We start from the raw sequence: 21,440 nt of genomic DNA, 5'->3' as shown, positions 1-21,440 counted from the left end.
CCACAAAGGGCTTGGTGCTTCTAGGGTCTCTGTTTCTATGTGTCTCTGAATCCAGTAGCCAAGGATCCTGAAATCCAAGATTCTGAGATTCCTTCTGATTTGTTTTTCTGAGTTTGACATAGATCTCCACCAAGCGCCATCTGGAATCCGTTTTTAAAAAAGACTCAGGATTGGATTTTAAAGAGGGCGGAAAAAAACCAAAGAGGCTTGGCAGGTTTACGTTGGTGCCTTTTTTTTAGCGTTTGCTTTAGCTCGAGGGAAGCTTGTTTTCCCTCTGCTTGCTGGTGACCTGGGTCCTCCCTTGGCCATCACCCTCCATCCTCTCCTGTTTCTGGGCCTCTGGCTCTGCCTCTAAAGACCTGTCTCCCTTCCCCGCAGCAGATCCGCTTGTTGGATGAATTTTCCCCCATGTCTCGGCTGCTGTGGCCAGTGTGGAAATTCATTCTGGTTCCATTTCCGGTTCTCCAGTGGCTCCTTGAGGCTGCTCTGTGTGCTCCTTGCTGTCTCTGCAGATCTGGCCTTAGCAAGTGACCCAGGGATGCTGCCTGGCACAGGGCACCAGCTTTGGATCCAGAGAGACTCAGGTTCAAGCCTCAACTCCACTCCTGCCCAGCTGCGAGACCTGGGCAGGTCCCTAGAAGCGGCTCTAAAATGGGAATGGGAATAAGAATATTGAGCTGGTGGAGTCAAGAGCATACATTTCTGGGCACACAGCAGGCCCTGGGCAAGTCTCTGTTCCTCCTCCCATGTACCATGAGTGGCTGAGGAGCAGAAACCTGAGGCTTGTGTTGTGCTTTGGGGGAGCTCCCACTCGGGGTGGGGGACAGCTGCTAAATAGAGAAGTTAAACCCTTGACACAGAGGGCAGCTGACAGTCCTGCAGGGGGTTCAGGAGACTGTAAGGGACTGGTTCTGTGTCCTCAGTGATGTTCCTTCCCTTCCCCGAGCCTCAGTTTCCCCACTTGTGGACCAGCAGTCTGCAAGGGATGTGGCATTTGCAGGGGACGGCTCTGCTCCCCATTATCATCATTGAGCCTAAACCCCATGACTTCCTCCCCCATCTGATCTTTTCTTTTTTCTTTTTCTTTTTTTTTTTTTCCCACACCTGGCTAATTTTTGTATTTTTAGTAGAGACGGGATTTCATCATGTTAGTCAGGCTGGTCTCAAGCAATCTGCCCACCTCAGCCTCCCAGTGTTGGGATTACAAGCGTGAGCCACCGCACTCAGCCTCTTCTTCTTTTTTTTTTTTTTGAGACAGGGTCTCCCTCTGTCCCCCAGGCTAGAGTATAGTGGTGCAATCAGAGCTCACTGCAACCTTCACCTCCTGGGCTCAAGCAATCCTCTGGCCTCAGCCTCTGCCTGGCTAATTTTTGTATTTTTAGTAGAGATGGGGTTTCACCATGTTGCCCAGGCTGGTCTCAAACTCCTGGGCTCACCCAGGAGTGATCACTCACCCTGAAGTGATCCACCTACCTCGGCCTCCCAAAGTGCTGGGATCACAGGCGTGAGCCACCATCCCCAGCTTCTTCACTCTTCCTCTCACTCCCCACATCAGCTGTCTGCAGATTTTAGTGGCTCTACTTTCAAAATATATTCAGGCCGGGCATGGTGGCTCACGCTTGTAATCCCAGCACTTTGGGAGGCCAAGGCGGGCGGATTGCCTGAGGTCAGGAGTTCGAGACCAACCTGGCCAACATGGTGAAACCGCATCTCTACTAAAAATATAAAAATTAGCCAGATGTGGGAGCACACGGCTATAATCCCAGCTACTCAGGAGGCTGAGGCAGGAGAATCACTTGAACCCGGGAGGCGGAAGTTGCAGTGAGCCGAGATTGTGCCTCTGCACTCCAGTCTGGGTGACAGAGCGAGACTCCATCTCAAATATATATATATATATATATATATATATATATATATTCAGCACCCACCACTTCTCCCCATCTCCACTGCCTGCACCAGCCCCAGGCCCGTCCCTCACCTGGGTGCTGTCGTAGCTGCTGTCTGGGCTGCTTGTCTTCACCTTTGCCACCACAGTCTTTTCGCTCCATAGCAGCCGGCCTGATTCTTCTCAAACCTAAGTCGCATCAAATCACTCAGCTGCTCTTCAGCCTGCAGTGTCTCCTGAACTCGCCCTGGCCCTTGAGGCCAGCCCATCTTCTTCGCCAGCCTCGCCTCTTGGTGTCTCCCTCACTTGCTTGGCCCCCACCATGCGGGCCTCCATGCCGCTCCTGAACACACCCAGTTTATTTGCACCCAAGGCCTTGGCACCTGTGGCTGCTTCTTCCCTGGGCTCGGGTCCCTCACTGAGTCAGGCTTCTGCTCAAAGGTCACTGCATCAGAGGCCTCCCTGGGCCCCCAGTCCGCCTCCTCTTGCCCTGCTTCGTTCTTCATGACACTTGTCTCCCTCGGTGAGAACAGGGACCTCACACATCTTATTCCCAACTGTGTCCTCAGCCTCTTGCACAGGGCTGGTACATACTAGGTGCTCAGGAAATGTGGAGTGAAGGAACGGTTGATGTCAAGCCCCAGAAGAGGCCTCCCAGGCCCCAGGGCAGGGCAGGCAGCTCACTCACTCCACTCCAGCAAACAAACAGCAAAGTAAGTTGTAGCTCAGCCTGTAGCAGGCGGTAGGGACAGTTAGTCTTCCAGGGAAGAAAACACGGAAAGGGGCCTGGGGCATGCAAAGTTGGGGAGGCAGGTGGTAGGGGGAGTGGAAGGAGGTGAGACCCCAGGAACGGTGGGTGGGGCCAGCACATGAAGGGCCTTGACCCCAGCCCTAGAAGCTTGGGTTGTAGGCTGTGTGAGGTGGCTCACGCCTGTAACCCCAGCACTTTCGGAGGCCGAGGTGGGCGAATCACCTGAGATCAGGAGTTCAAGACCAGCCTGGCCAACATGGCACAGCCCCGTCTCTGCTAAAAATACAAAAATTAGCTGGGTTTGGTGGCACACGCCTGTAACCCCAGCTACTTGGGAGGCTGAGGCAGGAGAATGGCTTGAACCCAAGAGGCAAAGGTTGCAGTGAGCCGAGGTCACACGACTGCACTCCAGCCTGGGCAACACAGTGAGACCCTGTCTCAAAAAACCACCACAACAACAAAAAAGTCCCCACCACAGCCCGCCAGGCCTTGTCCCGCTGCCTATCCCATGTGCTTAGTTCCCGGGTCACTGCTGCAGTCATATTCCTTCCCACCTCACCGTACAACACCTTTTTCTGGCTTCGGCCTTCGCACTTTCTGTTCCTGTGCCTGGAACATGCTTCCCCCAGATCTTTGCAGGCCTGGCTCATTCTTGTCTCCACCCAGAAGCCCTGCTTCAGGGCCCTTTTCCCTGGCCACCACTGCTCCCTCCCAGCATTTGCCAGGGACCGCCATTGCCTTTGTGATCTGTTCCACGAGTTTAGTGGCAGTCTAGCCTTCTGGAGCTGCTTACTCCAGGCCACGTGCCCTTCCTTGCATGCATGACCTCACTGATTCCTCACAATGCATCGTTGGTTTTGGTGCTATTGTTGCCCCCACTTGACAGATGCAGAAACTGAGGCTCAAGAGATTAAGTCAGTGGCCTTAGGTCACCCCACTGGTCAAGTGGCCACACTGGGATTCAGCGGGCCCCAGGTCATCTGACTCAGAGTCCTGCTCCCCACGCAATCGGCTCCCACAGCAGGGTCTCTTGGACTGAATTACCGCCTGGTGCCCCTCCCAGCGCAGTGCCAGGAGCCGAGAAACTTGTGACCTGTGATGAATGCCTGACCGAGGGGGGTGTCTGCTGGGGCCATAGGGCCCCGCCTGGTCCCTCAGACGCTGTTTTGCTCTTGCTCTGCACCCTCCTGGGGACACATCCTCTCCAGCACTTTCCTCCTGGCCTCTCTGAGGACTCCCTGCCTCTGTCTCCCAAGAGAGCCCAGTCTTAATGGTTCCTCCTCTGCTGTCCCCAGGGCCCAGGCTTCTGCTTGCCTGTTTCCCCTCCCACCTCCTCTCTGTCTTCAGGGAGCCTGATATTGTTCTGTTTTTGGAAGGAGATCCACACTTATTTTCAGCACTGGCAGCAGTGGAGTCTCCTCCAGCCCCCGGGAGCACGTGTCTGTTAGTAAGTGTTCGAGAGAGGCCTTCCTGGTGTGATTCCTCTTTTCTGGGCCCTCTAGAGAGGAAATGAACGTTATGAAGCCCCTATGGGGCTTCCAAAGCTCTGCTCTGGGTACTTGCTCTAATTCCCCCGTCAGCCCCAGAGAGGATGTTAATTTTTACAGAGGACCAATCTGAGGCTCGGAGAGGCTAAGTCACTTGCCTGAGGCCACCCAGCATAAGCAGCAGGCCTTGGATTTGAATTGGCAGGTCTGTATGATTCCTCAGTGTGTGAAGTCTCCTTCTGATCAAGAGGCTTTTCCGTTCTGGTTTGGTGCATCTGGTGACATCCAGGACTGGGCCTCAGATTCCCAACCTGACAGTTTTCTGGTAGGAGCCTTGGACTTGTTGCAGTACACCAGTGCAAGGGATTGTGTGACTAGCAGTCCCTGGAGTTGTGCAGTCCACGGCCCAAGCAGCTGGCCATGTACTGCACATCTCCCAGTGTTCAGAGTCTGTCTTGCTTGTCTTGGTTTGTCAGTAGCTCAGGAGCCCCTTTGACAATGGCTCTGAAGTCCTGACTTCAAAGGCACTCTCCACTGTGCCTCTGAGCACCAGACTTGAGACTGAATCGAGCCGCCTGATGCCCAGTCACACTGAGGCTACCTTCCCGGCCTTCCTCCCTGCTGGTCCTCTGCCTGATCCCTTGGGTCTCTGGGAGTAAATTCCACCCCTTCTTCAGGGCCAAACTCCAGAGGCTGAGAGTCAGCTTGGTCAGGTGGAAAAGAACACAGGTCTGGGAATCAGGAGACCTGGGTTCAACTTCAGCCTCTGCTGCTGACAACAGTGCCACCTTCTCTTTCTGAGCCTTAGTTTTTCTACTCTGCCAATTGGGAACAGTACAAATAGCCCTCTCCACTCGAGGGGTGATGGTGAGGCTGCAGAGCCTGTGGGAGGCAGAGCTGTGGGCCCCGATGCCCTCACAGGTCTGAAGTCTCATGGTCATGGGGTCTTCCCAAATCAGGACTGGCAAATGGTGGCTCACAGACACCACTGCCCACCTCTGTGCCCATGGCTGAACCAGAACACAGCTTCAGAATCCTTTCTTTTTTTTACTGTGGCCAGATTAGCATAACATACCATTTTAATGTTGTATAATTCAGTGTACTTTTTTTTCTTTTTTATAATTTATAATTTATTTATTGCAGAGATGGGGTTTTGCTATGTTGCCCAGGCTGGTCTCAAACTCCCAGGCTCAAGCAATCTTCCCACCTCAGTCCCCCAAGTAGCTGGGACCACAGGTGCATGCCAGCATACTCAGCTAATTTTTTTTTTTTTTTTTTTTTTTTTTGCTATGGAGTCTCGCTCTGTCACCCAGGCTGGAGTGCAGTGGTGAATCTCGGCTCACTGCAAGCTCCACCTCCCAGGTTCAAGCGATTCTCCTGCCTCAGCCTCCCGAGTAGCTGGGACCACAGGCACATGCCACCACGCCCGGCTAATTTTCTTTATTTTTAGTGGAGATGGGGTTTCACCGTGTTAGCCAGGATGGTCTCAATCTCCTGACCTCATGATCCACCCGCCTCGGCCTCCCAAAGTACTGGGATTACAGGTGTGAGCCACCGCACCTGGCCCATACCCAGCTAATTTTGGTGTTTTTTGTAGAGATGCGGTTTTACAATGTTGCCCATGCTGGTTGTTCCTTTTTATGGCTGAAAAATTGTCCAATTTATGGATGTACCACACTTTGTGCCCCCATCCATCTGCTGCGCACGTTTAGGTCAGAATCCCCCTTAACACACAACATCCTAACCCAGAGGTCTCTAACCATTTTTTTTTTTTTTTTTTTTTGAGACAGTTTCACTCTTGTTGCCCAGGCTGGAGTGCAATGGCATGATCTTGGCTCACCACAACTTCTGCCCCCTGGGTTCAAGTGATTCTCCTGCCTCAGCCTTCCAAGTAGCTGGGATTACAGTCATGCACCACTACACCCGGCTCATTTTGTATTTTTTTAGTAGAGACGGGGTTTCTCCATGTCGGTCAGGCTAGTCCCGAACTCCTGACCTCAGGTGATCTGCCTGCCTTGGCCTCCCAAAGTGCTGGGATTACAGGCGTGAGCCACCGTGCCTGGCCTCATTTTTTTTTTTTTTTTTTTTTTTTGAGACAATGTCTCGCTCTGTCACCCAGGCTGGAGTGCAATGACACGATCTCAGCTCACTGCAACCTCTACCTCCCAGGTTCAAGCCATTCTCCTGTCACAGGCTTCCAAGTAGCTGGGATTACAGATGTGTGCCACCATGCCCAGCTAATTTTTTTGTATTTTTAGTGTAGAGACAGGGTTTCACCGTGTTGGCCAGGCTAGTCTCAAACTCCTGACCTCAAGTGATCTACCCATCTTGGTCTCCCAAAGTGCTGGAATTACAGGTGTGAGCCACCGCACCCGGCCGGTCTCTAAACTTTTAATCATGCTCCTTTCAGGAAAAATGTTTGCACCAATCCTCCCATTCAATGTAGATTTATTGGTTTTATATATGCTACTACTGTACTAATATATCCTGTGCATTATAAAATCCATGTAAACTATAGGCATCTTACAGAGATAAGATAATATTAAGAATGCTTCTCATATTTTTTCCCATACCTGTCCTGGAATCATTACCCATCCTGGGCATCAGCCAGGAAGAAAGTGTGTTCAACTCACATTGAAATTATAGTTTCTGAGGCTGGGCATGGTGGCTGACTCCTATAATCCCAGCAATTTGGGAGGCCGAGGTGGGCAGATCACCTGAGGTTGGGAGTTTGAGACCAGCCTGACCAACATGGATAAACCCCATCTCTACTAAAAATACAAAATTAGCCAGGTGTGGTGGCGCATGCCTGTAATCCCAGCTACTCGGGAGGCTGAGGCAGGAGAATCGCTTGAACCCAGGAGGCAGAGGTTATGGTGAACTGAGATTGCACCATTGCAGCCTGGGCAACAAGAGTGAAAGTCCACCTCAAAAAAAAAAAAAAAAGAAAAGAAATTATAGTTTCTGGCCGGGCATGGTGGCTCACGCCTGTAATCCCAGCACTTTGGGAGGCTTGGGGCTGGTGGATCACTTGAGGTTAGAAGTTCGAAACCAGCCTGACCAACACGGCAAAACTCCGCCTCTACTAAAAATACAAAAAATTAGCCAGGCATGGTGGGAAACGCCTATAGTCCCAGCTACTCAGGAGGCTGAGGCTGGTCTTGAACTCCTGGACTCAAGTGATCCTCCTTTCTCAGCCTCCTAAAGTGCTGGGATTACACACGGGAGACACCATGCCCAGCCAAAAAGCATGAACTTTAGAGTCAGGTACCCTGGGTTTGAAGCCACACAACTGACCAGTTGTGTGACTTTGGGTGTGTTAGCAATAGCTGAGCCTTAACTGTCTTATCTGCAAAATGCTGATGGTACAGGATGTATTGGCAAGCTATTGCTGCATAACAAATTGCCCTACAACGTAAGGCTTATAACAAGAAATATTTGTTATCTGACAGTTTCTGTGGGTGAGGAATCTGCTAAGCTTGGTGCCACTGCCTCAGGGTCTCTCACAAGGCTATAATCACAGCATCAGGTAGGGCTGTGGTTTCATCTGAAGGCTCAACTGAGGGTAGATCCATTCTTTTTTTTTTTTTTTTTTTTTTTTTTTTTTGAGATGGAATCTCACTCTGTTGCCCAAGCTGGAGTGCAGTGGCGTGACCTTGGCACACTGCAACCTCCACCTCCTGGGTTCAAGCAATTCTCCTGCCTCAGCCCCCCAAGTAGCTGGGACCACAGGCGTGTGCCACCACACCCAGCTAATGTTTTGTATTTTTAGTAGAAACAGGATTTCACCATGTTAGCCAGGATGGTCTTGATCTCCTGACCTGTGATTTGCCCACCTTGGCCTCCCAAAGTGCTGGGATTACAGGCGTGAGCCACCATGCACCACGCCCAGCCCTTTTTTTTTTTTTTGAGATGGAGTTTCGCTCTGTCGCCCAGGCTGGAATGCAATGGCACAATCTCAGCTCACTGCAACCTCCGCCCAGGCCTAGCAAATGGTTCTCCTGGGCTCAAGCAATTCTCCTGCCTCAGCCTCCCAAGTAGCTGGATGACAGGCATGTGCTACCACACCCGGCTACTTTTTGTATTTTTAGTAGAGACGGAGTTTCTCCATGTTGGCTAGGCTGGTCCCGAACTCCTGACCTCGTGATCCACCCGCCTGCGCCTCCCAAAGTGCTGGGATTACAGGCGTGAGCCACCATGCCCGGCCCGAGAGTTTTTTGTTTTGTTTTGTTTTGTTTTTTTGAGACAGAGCCTCTCTCTGTCACCCAGGCTGGAGTGCAGTGGCGTGATCACAGTTCACTACAACCTCCGCTTCCTGGGCTCAAGGGATCCTCCCCCTCATCTTCCTTGGTACCTGAGACTACAGGCACGCACCACCATACCTGGGTAATTTTTGTATTTTTAGTAGAGGTGGGGTTTTGCCATGTTGCCCAGGCTGGTCTCCAACGGCTGAGCTCAAGTGATCCTCCTACGTTGGCCTCCCAAAGTGCTGGGATTACAGGCATGAGCCACCGCCCCAGCCCACTGTGATTTTTTCATTCATCACTCCATCCACTTGCCAGGCCTGGGTAGGGAACTGAGACCCCAGACCAGCCCACAGCTCTGCAGAGGGAAAGAGAACACAAGATGGGGCCCTGCACATGCCAGCATCTGGAGGAGTCAGCCTGGGGGTGGGGGCTGGGCAGGTCCACAGCCCAGGAAGGCCTGTGGCTCCTTGTTCTTTGAGAGTCGGTCCAGTCCCAGGATATCTTGGTGTCAGGGCCCAGGAAGACCTTTAGGACCTGGCTGAGGGGTGTTGGAAGGGGCCGCATCTATGATCAGAGAGTCCTCAGTGCCTGTGGCTGAGGAAGGAAGTGATTGACCCCCACCTGCGCTGTGTGACCCACACAATTGCCCTCCCTCTCTGGGGACCCCCCTCTGAAATGCCTGCTTAACCTGGGTCTTGTAGCTCACGGAGGGCCAGGCAGCAGGTGAGGGTGGCAGCCTCCCCGTCTCCTGGGTGGTGTGAGGCAGGGGTCTGCCCAGGTCTAAGGTGTGGCCCCACCCCCGACAGCTGTTCTCCATAGTGGTGTTCGGCTCCATCGTGAACGAGGGCTACCTCAACAGCGCCTCCGAGGGGGAGGAGTTCTGCATCTACAACCGCAACCCCAACGCCTGCAGCTATGGCGTGGCTGTGGGCGTGCTCGCCTTCCTCACCTGCCTGCTGTACCTGGCCCTGGACGTGTACTTCCCGCAGATCAGCAGCGTCAAGGACCGCAAGAAAGCCGTCCTGTCCGACATCGGTGTCTCAGGTGAGCCCCCACCCAACGGGTACCCCCTGCACAGAGTCTGCAGAGGGCTGTCCCGGCCATAGGAGGCGGCTGCCACCCTTCTTCCCATTTTCCAGATGAGGAAATGAGGTGCAGGCGGGTGAAGGGACAGACTCAGGGTCACATGGCTGGCTGCAGGAAGGATGGGACCAGGACAGGGCCTGGGACCCCAAAATAACCCATGCTGCCCACAGGCAGGGGAGCATGGATGGGATTCTAGTTCCTTCTAGTCTAAGGGACCCATGGATGGCACTGGGCATGTGCCAGCCCCCGTGGGTTGGCCCATGTTTCAGTGGCCTCTTCTGTGCCACCTCCCTGGGGCAGCCTCATGAGGACTAAGCAAGGCGGTGACTGGGTGCCCAGTGCACAGCAGGGGCCCTGGAGCCTCAGCCTCCCCACGCCTCCCAGCCAGACCTTGGCAGGACCAGGGCCTGGACCTGTGGAGCCAACCTGACCTGCTGCCCTTTGCCCTTCAGAAGCAGCCTTTGGCAGAGGCACTCTGACCTCTGCCCTGTGAGTTCCAGGAATCTGATTGGTGGATGCTCTCAGTCACGGGTCTGAACCTGAGGCTTCAGCCTCGCTGTTCTGAGGCTTGGGTCCCCGGACTGGGACCAACCCCTAGTTCTAGCCTGGAGCTCTCAGGATAAGCCAGGCTGAAGACAGGTCATGAGGCCTAGTTTTAGAAGGAACTAGAACTAAATGAATGGTTCTCAAACTTCCACAGAGCCTCAGGGTTCCCTGGCAGTGCCTCTGGGAGGTGGGCTGGGCCCCAGGTGGGAACCCCACCTGCTTGGCAGATGCACGCCTTGTCCTGAGCAGGTCTGGGCTTCTCTGGGAGACCTGGGCACTCACAGGAGATTGTGTGGTCATGAGGCTCCCACTGCTGACGCCCCCAGGCTCGGCTCTCAGTGGGCCCCTTGCTAAACCTGGGGCTCTGTGGGGTCGCAGCACGTTAGAAGTCAAAGCCCAGACCCACCCAGCCAAGCTGCCATCCTTGCCCCAGCCTCATCCTCCTCCCCACACCTCATTTGTCTGGCAGCCTGGGGGTTGGGGTCTTCCTGCCTGCAGAGCTGCAAGCATCAGGGGTAGACCGGGGAGGGGGCCCACGTCAGGGGTGTGGCTGGAGATGGGGGTTTGGCAGAGGCTGCAGAAATGCGGCCTGAGTTGATTGCCTTCTCTCTCTGTCTCTCCCTCCATCCTCCCCTCTCACTGCGCGTGGCTCTCCTCTGACTGGCCCTGACCCTGCCCTGTCTGTGGCCTCCTCCCCCCTGTATCTGGCTGGCTTCCCTCTTCTCGCCTGCATCTTCTCTTGGCTTCCCTCTCTCTTCCCCTATCCCCTTTGCCTCTCCCTTTGGGGGTGGGGGAGCATGGGAGATGCGCTCTTCAATGTCCCCCTGTTCCTTGGCTTCCCCATTTTCTCCCCACCCACCCTCTCCCCCATGTGTGGCACTGCCCGTTCTGCCTGGCCCTGGGACCCCCCAGCCTTCTGGGCTTTCCTCTGGTTCGTGGGATTCTGCTACCTGGCCAACCAGTGGCAGGTCTCCAAGCCCAAGGACAACCCGCTGAACGAAGGGACGGACGCAGCCCGGGCCGCCATCGCCTTCTCCTTTTTCTCCATCTTCACCTGGGTGAGTACAGCCACTGCCCACCAGCCCACACTCGCCCCCTTTCCCCACTGAGCCCCTGGACGGGTGGCCTTTCGCTAGCCTGGGACCCACTCTGCCTCTGGGAGCCCACACTACCCTCGCTCCCTCTTCTGCCTGCCTGTCTCTGCGGCGCTCACAGTGGTGCTGCCTCCCTCAGCAAGGAGGCTGCAGCCCTTGGGGGCAGCACGGTCACTGGAGATGGCAGACCCTCACTGTGGTGCAGAGCACTCTGGGTGAATGGTGTTTATTATCCCCTTTCACAGATGAGAAAGCAGAGGCCTAGACAGGAAGGTGAGGCTTACCAGGTTTGAGGCTGGGAAGGAGCCCTGCCTAGGAGCCAGGAGACCTGGTTCCAATCGGGGCTGCCTCTAATTTTCCTAGCCTCTGTCTTCCCATCTGTAAAATGAGGGGGTAGAATTTGGGGGAGACAGGTGTCGACATCAGATGCGCATGGGCCAGGCAGGGCCTGAGAGCTGTGAGCGGGCCGGGTGACACATGCGTGCCTATCCTAAGAGGGTACCTCTGCTCGGCTGCCAAGCAGGAATAGGGACCTAGAGAAGGCAGAAGTCTGAATTTTTACATGAAATCTGATCTTGATATGTTGGAAGTTTATTCAGGTTTAAACAATATATTGTGTGTGTCAAACAAAGCATGTCTCTGGGCCCAGCAGGCCCTGGGCTGGCAGGCTGGAGGGCCAGGTAGCACAACAGCTCGGCTGGCCCCTCTTTCCCACTGGTCTGGGTCATCTCTGTTTCTTCTCTCCTAATCACCCTTCTGCAGAGATCTAGGGTCACATCACCTCCATAGCCCCATCCCAAGAGCCCTCCCCATAACCCACAGCTGCCTCCCCTCTGGGCCGGCCAGGAGTTCTGGGCCCAGCCTCCTGCAAGGAGACTCTTGAGGCTACATACAGGCCACCAGCTGTCCCTGTTTCCCCCATCCTCCTGGGTTTGCCCCGGGTTGACGTCTTTTTCTTTTTGAGGGCCCCTGGATATCCATTTTTGGGGGGTACACCCATCTCCCCAACAGTATTAGAAGATAGTGTTTGGGCGGGGAGACCCGTGGTTCGGGCCCTAGTGGGCCAGCCTTGGCTGCTCCAGCCCTCGGTGTCCTCAAGACTGGGTAGGAAGAACAGGTGACCCCAGGGGATCTCAGTCCAGAGAAGGTGCCCCAGGAGTGGGGACCACCCAGCCTACAGGGAGGAGTTTAGGGGCGGGGCTCACAGAGGAGTAGTGGATGATTTCTAGCCATGGGTCTGAAGTACCTGACCAACAGGTGCCTGCCCGGCCCCCTGAAGCCAGCCTCCCTCCTGGCACCTCTGCAGCTCTTCCCCACCAGCCTCACCCCTGCTCTTTCCTGGCAGAGCCTGACCGCAGCCCTGGCCGTGCGGAGATTCAAGGACCTAAGCTTCCAGGAGGAGTACAGCACGCTGTTCCCCGCCTCGGCACAGCCGTAGGCCTCCCCAGCTTGCAGAGGCCGGCAGCCCTGTATCACCCCTGGCGGTGAGGTGGCAGGAGCAGCCTAGTGCCAGAAATGTCCAAGATGCCAGGGCATGCAGGGCAGTGGAAGGCTGGCTTGAGGAACCGATTCAGGTTCTCCACTGACTCATTCATTCCTTCACTGCCTCCTTCGTTGATTCTTCATGCGTTCATTCATTCAGTAAACATTTATTGAGCAGCTGTTTTGTGCCTAGTGATGAATTAGGTGGGGTCCTTGGCTCCAGGAGCCCACAGGCTGGGGAGGAGAAAACAAATACATCAATATCTCTTCCAAATGGACAGCCGTGGACAGTTACCAGGTTGGCAGTGGCCCCATACATGGGCTGCCTGGAGGCGTTCATGGTCCCCGTTGCTGAGCTGTGGGTGCAGAGCAATAGCCTCTCCCTTCACAGCGGTGTGAAGAGCGACCTCACTGTCCTCAGGGTGCGCATCCTGGCCAAGGATGTCAGAGGACTCCTGGTCTGGCTCTGTCCTCATGTGCTGTGTGACCCTGACAAACCCCTGCACCTCTCTCAGCCTCAGTCCACTTACCTGAACTGAGGGGTGATAATGGACAAACCTCTCAAGGCTGTTGTGCCAATGAAACAAAGGCCAGCACAGGGCTTAGCACAAGCATGCTCAATAAATGTCAGCTCTTTTGTTCATTCATTCATTCATTCATTCATTCATTCATTCTTCTCTCCAGAGAGTCAAGGGCACCTCCAGAATCTCTACTTTGAGAGTAATTCTCATTTGATGAATCCTTGTTCCTCCAAAGGATTTTGGTCTCTGGTTCTACACAGGTTTCCTCCTTGGGGCCCCCAGCTGCCTGGGCAGGAACGCACTCATTCCTCCACTCTCTGCTGGAGTTGAGCATGCTGGTGGAGCACAGACAGTTCCCCAAAGCAACGCCTCAACCCTGTGAGGGCCTGAGCACACCGAGAGTGAGCTTCCTGGCACTGGAGGCATCCCAGTGCAGACGCAAACTGCCTGCTGCACGCTGGAGATGCTGCAGAGAGGGCACCTACACTGAGAAAGTGGGGCCAGGGGACCACCAGGTCCCTGGGCTCTCAGCAGAACTCCCATCCTCTCTCTGCAGCCCAGGCCAGCGGGGGCCCAGGCCTCTCCTTTGCTGCTGTCTTGTGGCCCCTTAAACTGGTTGCCCAAATGAAGCTTTGACTTAGTGAGGGCAGAGAGCTGACCACAGAGACAGTATGAGTGCCTACAGCCAGAGGCTTCTCCCTAGAAGGATCAGTAGGGGTCATCTGCTCCAGCCCTCTGCCTCTGTACAGGAAACCAGCCTGGATAATAGAGCCAGGGAGCTGAGGGAGAACCGAGTCTACAGACATTGCTCTCAAGGTTCATTGAGTCAGTCCCCGTGCGCTGGCCAGGGCTCAAGTGTACCCTCAGGGGACTCTTCACCTCCCCTGCTTCTTCAGGCTCTGGAGTCTGAGCCCCCAGCAGCCAGGACCTCATGCCAACATAGTGGGAAACCCCAGAGGGCCACACCTTATCCCTTAGCCCAATTTCTTTAGACCTGGTCTGTCTTTCCCAAGGCGCTGGCACTTTGCTTTAAATGCCCACCTTCCAGAAAGTGCTTCCCCTCAGAACTTTGGTCAGTGAGTACAATCAAAAGGTAATGCCCTAGCTGGGCGTGGTGGCTCATGCCTGTGATCCCAGCACTTTGGGTGGCCAAGGCGGGCGGATCACCTGAGGTCAGGAGTTCGAGACCAGCCTGGCCAACATGGCAAAACCCCGTCTCTATTAAAAATACAAAAATTAGCTTGGTGTAGTGGTGGGTGCCTGTAATCCCAGCTACTTGGGAGGCTGAGGTAGGAGAATCACTTGAATCCGGGAGGCAGAGGTTGCAGTGAGCCGAGATTGCGCCATTGTACCCCATCCTGGGTGACAGAGCGAGACTCTGTCTCAAAAAAAAAAAAAAGAAAAAAAAGAAAAAAAAGGAAATGCCCAGTCACTGGGTTTCTGGAACTTTGTGGAATAAAACACTAGGTATATTCACTCTACCTCTTCACTAAGTGGCTCTTTTAGGTTGTTGGTTGACTTAGTGCCTTGTCAGGGGCCAAAGGGAAGGAGGTGAGGGTGCCCTGACCTGGGAAGGGGTAGGACCCCATGTTTAGGGATGGGTTCTAGCAGTAACTCTGCCATGGGCACTTCCTTTTCTAGGCCTCCGTCTTCCCAGCCCTAAAACAGGGGTCTGGAGAGTATCAGCACATTCCCATCACAGGCAGATTCCCCGGGCCAGGAAAGTTTCTGGAGAAGGCTTTTGCAATAAACGTCTAAGCTGCTTTTCTAATGACAAGTTTGATTTACTTAAACTTTGACTTAGCTCAGTGTGGTCAGTGTCATTGTCCTTAATAACAATGTAATTGCTTTTATTGAAAAATAACTTCCTAACCATGCATGTGTGCTGTAGACAAGTCTTTCCCAATCTGAGATCTGTGAAAAAAAAACGGAGGGGCTTCAGGCTAGGCGTGGTCACATTGAATAGTCAGGGCTCTGCCAAGTCGGATGATCCTGAAACTTGTTTTACTCTATTTAACTCAGTTTCTCACTTAGAATTAGGTTCAGCAGCAGGTGACAGAAATCCCAAATAACAGTGATTTCAACAAAGTCCAAGGCTGTGGAAGTGGTCCAGGGCTGGCATACTGGCTCCAGAGGTCTTCGGTGACCCAGGCATCTTTCTTTTTTTTTTTAGGGACAGGGTCTCACTCTGTTGCCCAGGCTGGATCATAGCTCACTGCAGCCTCGAACCCATAGGCTCAGGCAAACTCCCCACCTCAGCCTCCTGAGTAGCTGGGACTACAGGCCAGCACCACTATGCCCGGCTAATTTGGTTTTTGTGGATTTTTTTGGTAGAGATGGGGTCTTGCTATGTTGCTCAAGCTGGCCTTTTTTTGTTTTTTTTGAGACAGTCTCACTCTGTCGCCCAGGCTGGAGTGCAGTGGCACTGTCTCAGGATGCTGCAACCTCCGCCTCCTGGGTTCAAGCGATTCTCCTGCCTCACCTCCCTAGTAGCTGGGATTACAGGTGATGCCACCATGCCCAGCTAATTTTTCTATTTTCGGTAGAGATGGGGTTTCACCATGTTGGCCAGGCTGGTCTCAAACTCTTGACCTCAAGTAATCTGCCCATCTTGGCCTCTCAAAGTGTGGGATTGCAGGCATGAGTTGTCGCGCCTGGCCTGGCCTCTCCTGCTTTCAAGAAGAAGATCAGATTGTTATTGTGTCTGCTGTTTTTCAAGTGCCTTTAACTCAACGTAGTCAGTATGCCAGAGATGCATATTCTAGCCCAGGCTGGTCTTGATCTCCTGGCCTCAAGCGATCCTCCCACCTTGGCCTATCAAAGCTGTGGGATTACAGGCATGAGCGGCGGTGCCTGGCCCCCAGGCATCTTTCATTCCTACAGGCTTGGCTCATGGTCTTTGTGGCAACTAGAGCTCTAGCCATCACATCTGCGTTCCAGGCATCAGGTCAGAGGGTGGGACAAAGAACATGAGGGTACCCCATTGGCCGAAACATAGTCACATGGCCATGCTTAGCTGCAAGAGAGACAAAAGAATGGCTCTTAGGAGATGCCAACAGTCCTTTGTCCCACTGAGAAGCTTTTTTTAAGGAGGTTGTTGTGAGCCTTTGAGCCATCTTAACACTCTATAATGGAGATCTAGAACTTTTGGTAGCCCAGACTGACCTCTGGGATTGGGAGACGGGGCAGGTGACTTCTGGGGTACTTTCTGGCTGGATGATATGGTTCTGGGCATTTCCGGGCGTGGCTGTGAGAACAGCCTTCCTTCTCCACAGCCAAGCTTGGTCTCATGTTTGGTGCTTTGAGGATCTTTAACCCTCTCCTGCCTGTGTCCTGTGAACTAACCGCCACTAACCCAGTGCTCTTGTCTGTCTCTCCCCTAACCACCCCCTCCCGCCTGTCCTTGTCCTCGCCGGCCTTCGTCCCCAGGCGGGCCAGGCTGTGCTGGCCTTCCAGCGGTACCAGATTGGCGCCGACTCGGCCCTCTTCTCCCAGGACTACATGGACCCCAGCCAGGACTCCAGCATGCCTTACGCGCCCTACGTGGAGCCCAACACTGGGCCGGATCCCGCCGGTATGGGCGGCACCTACCAGCAGCCGGCCAACGCCTTCGACACCGAGCCCCAGGGCTACCAGTCGCAGGGCTACTGAGCCACAGTGACCGCCTGCCCCCGCCCCCTCCCCCATCTGTCCCCTCTCTCCACATCCAGCCCCTGCTCCCGCCCAGGCTGCCCTGCCCAGCGCCTCATCAGCCTCTGCCTTGTCCCACTGAGGTCCAGGGTAGCTCGGGGCAGGGGTGGGGCAGTCCAGTGTTGGGGACTGTCTACGTGTGTGCAAGTGTATCCCAGGGCATGTGCCCCACAGGGGCCTAGAGGGTGGGGGCCAGGGGTATTTGCATTCATACATTGTGTCATCAAGCATTCCTTGAGCGCCTACTGGGCATCCGGCCTGTGCTGGGCATGGGTGGTGAAATTGGCAGAAATGGCCACTGGAAAGGGGAGCGATGAGCTGTGGAGGAAGCCCTGGTGGTACCAGAGGCCAGAATGGTGGGAAAGACAGACCCAGATAATGCTGGGAAGTGTGGCTACACCGTGGCTTGGTCATAGGGTGAGTGTGAACACCCACAGGACACTGGGGGCTGTCACCCTGCTCTGGCAGTCCTGCTAAGAGTGTCAGGGCCGTCTCCATTTTATGGTTGAGGAAACTGAGGTCTAGAGAGGTCAAGATTACTTGCCCAGAATCACTCAGGCAGCTAGTGATAGAGGTGGGGCCAAGCCCAGGCTGCCCAGCTGCAGACCACGTGCTCTTCCCTGGCCACCCACCTCCTCCCATCCCCACGCTTGGGGCTTCCCTGCTCAGTGTTACTGTCATTCTGGGAGGCCTTGGGGCCCTCAGCCCCTTGAGACACCCTGATTCTGCTGCAAGCCAAGGGCCTGTTCTGCCCCAGCTGTTCCTCCTCCCCTGGGGACAGCCCCATCTCCGGGTCCCTCCACCCACATCCCCCCTGGTCCTACCCCTGGCCCTCGGCCTCCTCCAAGAGGGCTCGCCCCGGGTGCTGCTCTGTGCTCTGCGTGTCCCACAGACGCTTGTTCCAGGGGGCTCCAGCAAACCCCTTCGTGGTCTCTCAAAAGGACTGATCGCTGTCCTTACCTCTAGGAGGGCTCACTAAGCCCTTACCTAGGGCTGGGTGGACAACAAGGCACAGATGAGGGTGTGACTGGCCCGAGGTCACGGTGAGTGAGTGGCAAAGCTGGCCCTGATGCCCAGGTTTCTTGGCCCCACCTGCCCAGCAGGTGCCTCGATTCCCTGCCCTTGTGACCTCCCAGGAAACAGAACTGATCTGGGACACTATGTCACCTCTCCTCTCATCTGGGGTCAGTCAGGGTTCGGAGGCTGCAGCAGCCAAGCGCATGAGAGGTGTTTCCTTGGCCTTCCAGAAGGCCCACTGTGGAGCCAGCCTCCCTATGGGAGGCAGAGCAGCAAGGACAGGGCTTTGGAATCAGCCAAGTCAGCTCCTCGGCTGCAGCCATGGAGAGACACTGCCCCCAGGATGACACAGGCAAGAGCCCCGGAGGCATGGGAGGCCCAGGGAAGACCACGGGCTGGTGAGGGTGGCAGGTGGCCCAAAGGCACAAAGGGGCCTGAGGAGGTCATAATCTCTTCTGAGTGGGAGCAGGTTGATTCTTGCACAAGGTGGGCTCTTCACTGAGCCATAAGGGACAGGGAGGTGTGGGAGAGCGCTGGGGGCCCATCCCCCTGTCCACCCAGTGTCCACTGGCCCGTCCCTCAGGGAGCAGAGCAGAGCAGGTGGTGGACAGGCCTAGTGCTGGGTGTTTCCACCACCATCCCCCCATCCCCCCTCCAAGAATCCTAAGAGGCAGGCAATCCCTCACCTGCTTACTCACTCAGCAGTTATCCGGCCCCTATGCTGGGGATACCAAGGGCATGGGTGGTCTCTGCTTTGATGGCCCTAAAGCCGGGCCAGAGTTAAGGGAAAGAGGAGGAAGTCCTAAGCAGAGAAGTAGCACCTTTGTCCCCATTTAACAGAAGGGAAACTGAGGCTCAGCAAGCATAGGCAAGTTGGCAGTGGAACACAGATCTAAACTCAGGTCTGTCCAAGTCCTCCCAAGGGACAGCAGTGATGGAGAGGACCTCAGCCAGCTGAGTGACAGCTAGTTGTTGCTGACTTCATTTTCCAATCCGGGGAAGGGGCTCTGTCCACAGTGCCCCCCCCGCCAGGTGGCCCAAATGGGACCAGCATGGGGACAGGTTATCTGTTGGCCTGAAGAGTGAAACCTGTACCAGGCCAAAGGCGAGGGTGTGAGTGAGTGCGGGAGTGTTTATGGCAGCGTGAAGTTCTGTGCCCACCACAAGAGGCTGTGAGATGTTCTGACCCTCACCCACTGTCCACCAAAAGCCTGTCCTGCTGATGGGCACTAGGAGACCTCAGGGTACTGCCCATCTGTTTCTCCTTGGGCGCCAGCCAGCTGCTGGTGATCCTCAGCTGGAAGGCAGGGTACCAGGTAAGCTTAACTCCATCCTGGGTGTTTGTTACAGGCCCTGTCTGCCACCCTAGGCAGGGAAAGTTGTCAAGACTCCTGCCAGGACTGGGGGGTGCTGAGTCATCTCACGAAGAATCCCTCACTCTTCCTGGGTTCAGCCCAGAAGCCCTCCCAGGCATGATGTTCCCCATCAGGCTGGGCTCTGGCAGGGACCTGCCCAGGATGGAGATGAGAGAGGGTGAGAGATGGAGGGTGGGATTTAGATGGGACCCAGGGCTCCTGACTCTGCCCTGGAAGGTTCATGGGGAAGCTTGCTCCTTCTATTGGCAGAGGACAGCCCCTGGGGGACCCCAGGCCCAACTCTGTCTGGTATCCCTTTTCCTCCCAGCTGCCCTCCCCTGCTCCCAAAGCTTTCCTTGGAGAAGGGCCCTCCTGCAGCTGGACCCTGCAGGGTGGCTCCCTCCTCCCCATCAAGCACAAGAGAGGGCCCAGGAAAAAAGGTTTCACATAAGTGTAGAGTCGCAAGGACGCTTAGAGTTGGCAGAGTCTGGGAAGTAGGGAGACAGTGACTTGTCCAAGGTCAAGCACAGAGGGAGAGATTCAGGAGTCAGGTCTTCTGCCTTCTGAGTTGACTCATCCTGGGCAGTCAGACTGTCCTGCCTGCACGGCTCCTGATCCACCTGGGGGTGTCGCAGTTGAGGGGCTAATTCCCAGGGGACTGACGGTAGTTCCCTACTCCATCCTTCCCTGGTGATTCTTGATCTTCAAAACCTCGGGGATCCCAGGTTTCCCCATGTAACTGAGAGCCCCTGCCTGTTAGCCCTAGAAGACCCCTAACCTTGGCCCAAGACCCCTTTGGTTCTCTAAGGAGCACGAAAGGGGGGATGCCCCTCCCGAGAGTTTATGGGAGAAGGGATTGGGCCGGCTGTCTCCCAGCGATGCACTTGACCTGACACTCCCCATGTCCTGGTGCGCACAGCCCTTGTCGGTGCCCCGGCCCCTCCCGCAGCGTTACTGCCTGTGTATAGTATAAATATATATATTTTCTATATATAAGATGTATAATATAAGGCTCCACAAATATATCTGTGTGTGTGTGTGTGCGCGTGTGTGTGCGGTGAAGGGCGGTCCCCATCCTGGGCCCCCACTCTAGGCCCCCCCACCACCTGGCTAAGTCTCGAGTGAATCCAGTGGCCCCGTGGCACCCTCCTTTATGACATCCATCCATCTGTGGTGAACCAAGTGAAGGTGGTGACTTCTGGTGACATAGTAATAAAGTGAAGACTCAGAACCCACCAGCGATTGCAAGCGTGTCACCGTGTTTCTTTGTTCTTCATTCTGCATTTGGCTTGGATGCTCCATCCCGTTTGTCTCCTTAGACAGGCCATGTCTTTCTTGGTTATTATTGTTTGTTAATTTTTCATTACACAATGAACCTATGAACATATTATCCCTTTAAAAAGTAAAATTGGCCGGGTGCAGTGGCTCATGCCCATAATCCCAACATTTTGGGAGGCCAAGGTGGGTGGATCACCTGAGGTTAGGAGTTCGAGACCAGCCTGACCGACATGGTGAAAACCTGTCTCTACTAAAAATACAAAAAAAAAATTTGCCGGGTGTGGTGGCGGGTGCCTGTAATCCCAGCTACTTGGGAGGCTGAGGCAGGAGAATCACTTGAACCTGGGAGGCAGAGGTTGCAGTGAGCCAAGATCGTGCCATTGCACTCCAGCCTGGGCATCAAGAGCAAAAATCCGTCTAAGAAAAAAAAAAAAAAAAAAGGAAAATCATTACAGTTGAAGCTAGAGTCTCTTACCTTACATGTGCACATGTCCATATACATGCCCCATCACCATTTCCTATCCTGGTGCCTTCCCTAACCCCCAGGAGTAAACAAGATTAGGTGCTTGGCCTCATTCCTTCCAGACCATTTCCATGCTTTTACATACACATGTTCTACAAGACATGGTTTTTAAATTTACTGGCCTTCAGCTGGGTGCCATGGCTCATACCTGTAATACCAGCATTTTGGGAGGCCAAGGTGGGAGGATTGCTTGAGCCTAGGAATTCGAGACCAGCCTGGTCAACATAGTGAGACCCGGTGTCTAAACAAAACAAAACAAAAAATTAACCCGGGTACAGTGGCTCACACCTATAATCCTAGCACTTTGGGCAGCCTAGGCGGGCAGATCACGAGATCAAGAGATCGAGACCATCCTGGCGAACATGGTAAAACCCCGTCTGTACTAAAAAGACAAAATTAGCTGGGTGTGGCTGGGCGCGGTGGCTCACACCTGCAAACCCAGCACTTTGGGAGGCCGAGGCGGGCGGATCACCTGAGG

General features: G+C 54.5%; 1 protein-coding gene across 4 annotated transcripts in view; it reads left to right on the top strand.

The window, feature by feature from the left end:
• SYNGR1 (synaptogyrin 1) overlaps positions 1-20,403 on the top strand; it is a 34,119-nt gene extending 13,716 nt beyond the window's left edge. The window contains exons 2-5 of one of the 4 annotated variants that reach the window (XM_030815518.1): positions 9,177-9,414; positions 10,915-11,060; positions 12,442-12,580; positions 14,741-14,814. In XM_030815518.1, the coding sequence (XP_030671378.1) occupies positions 9,177-9,414; positions 10,915-11,060; positions 12,442-12,534 (477 nt within the window). In that variant the 3' untranslated portion in view covers positions 12,535-12,580; positions 14,741-14,814. Of the gene's footprint in view, positions 1-9,176; positions 9,415-10,914; positions 11,061-12,441; positions 13,226-14,740; positions 14,871-16,528 lie in introns of those variants that run through there. The other 3 variants (XM_003264771.4, XM_030815517.1, XM_030815519.1) reach the window with 3 other exon arrangements.
• The last annotated feature ends 1,037 nt before the right edge of the window (positions 20,404-21,440 follow it).

Source organism: Nomascus leucogenys, chromosome 7b (assembly GCF_006542625.1).
Source record: "Nomascus leucogenys isolate Asia chromosome 7b, Asia_NLE_v1, whole genome shotgun sequence".
NCBI lineage: Eukaryota > Metazoa > Chordata > Mammalia > Primates > Hylobatidae > Nomascus > Nomascus leucogenys.
The sequence above is the reverse complement of the archived record's forward strand: the minus strand, read 5'-3'. Positions and strand labels throughout refer to the sequence as shown.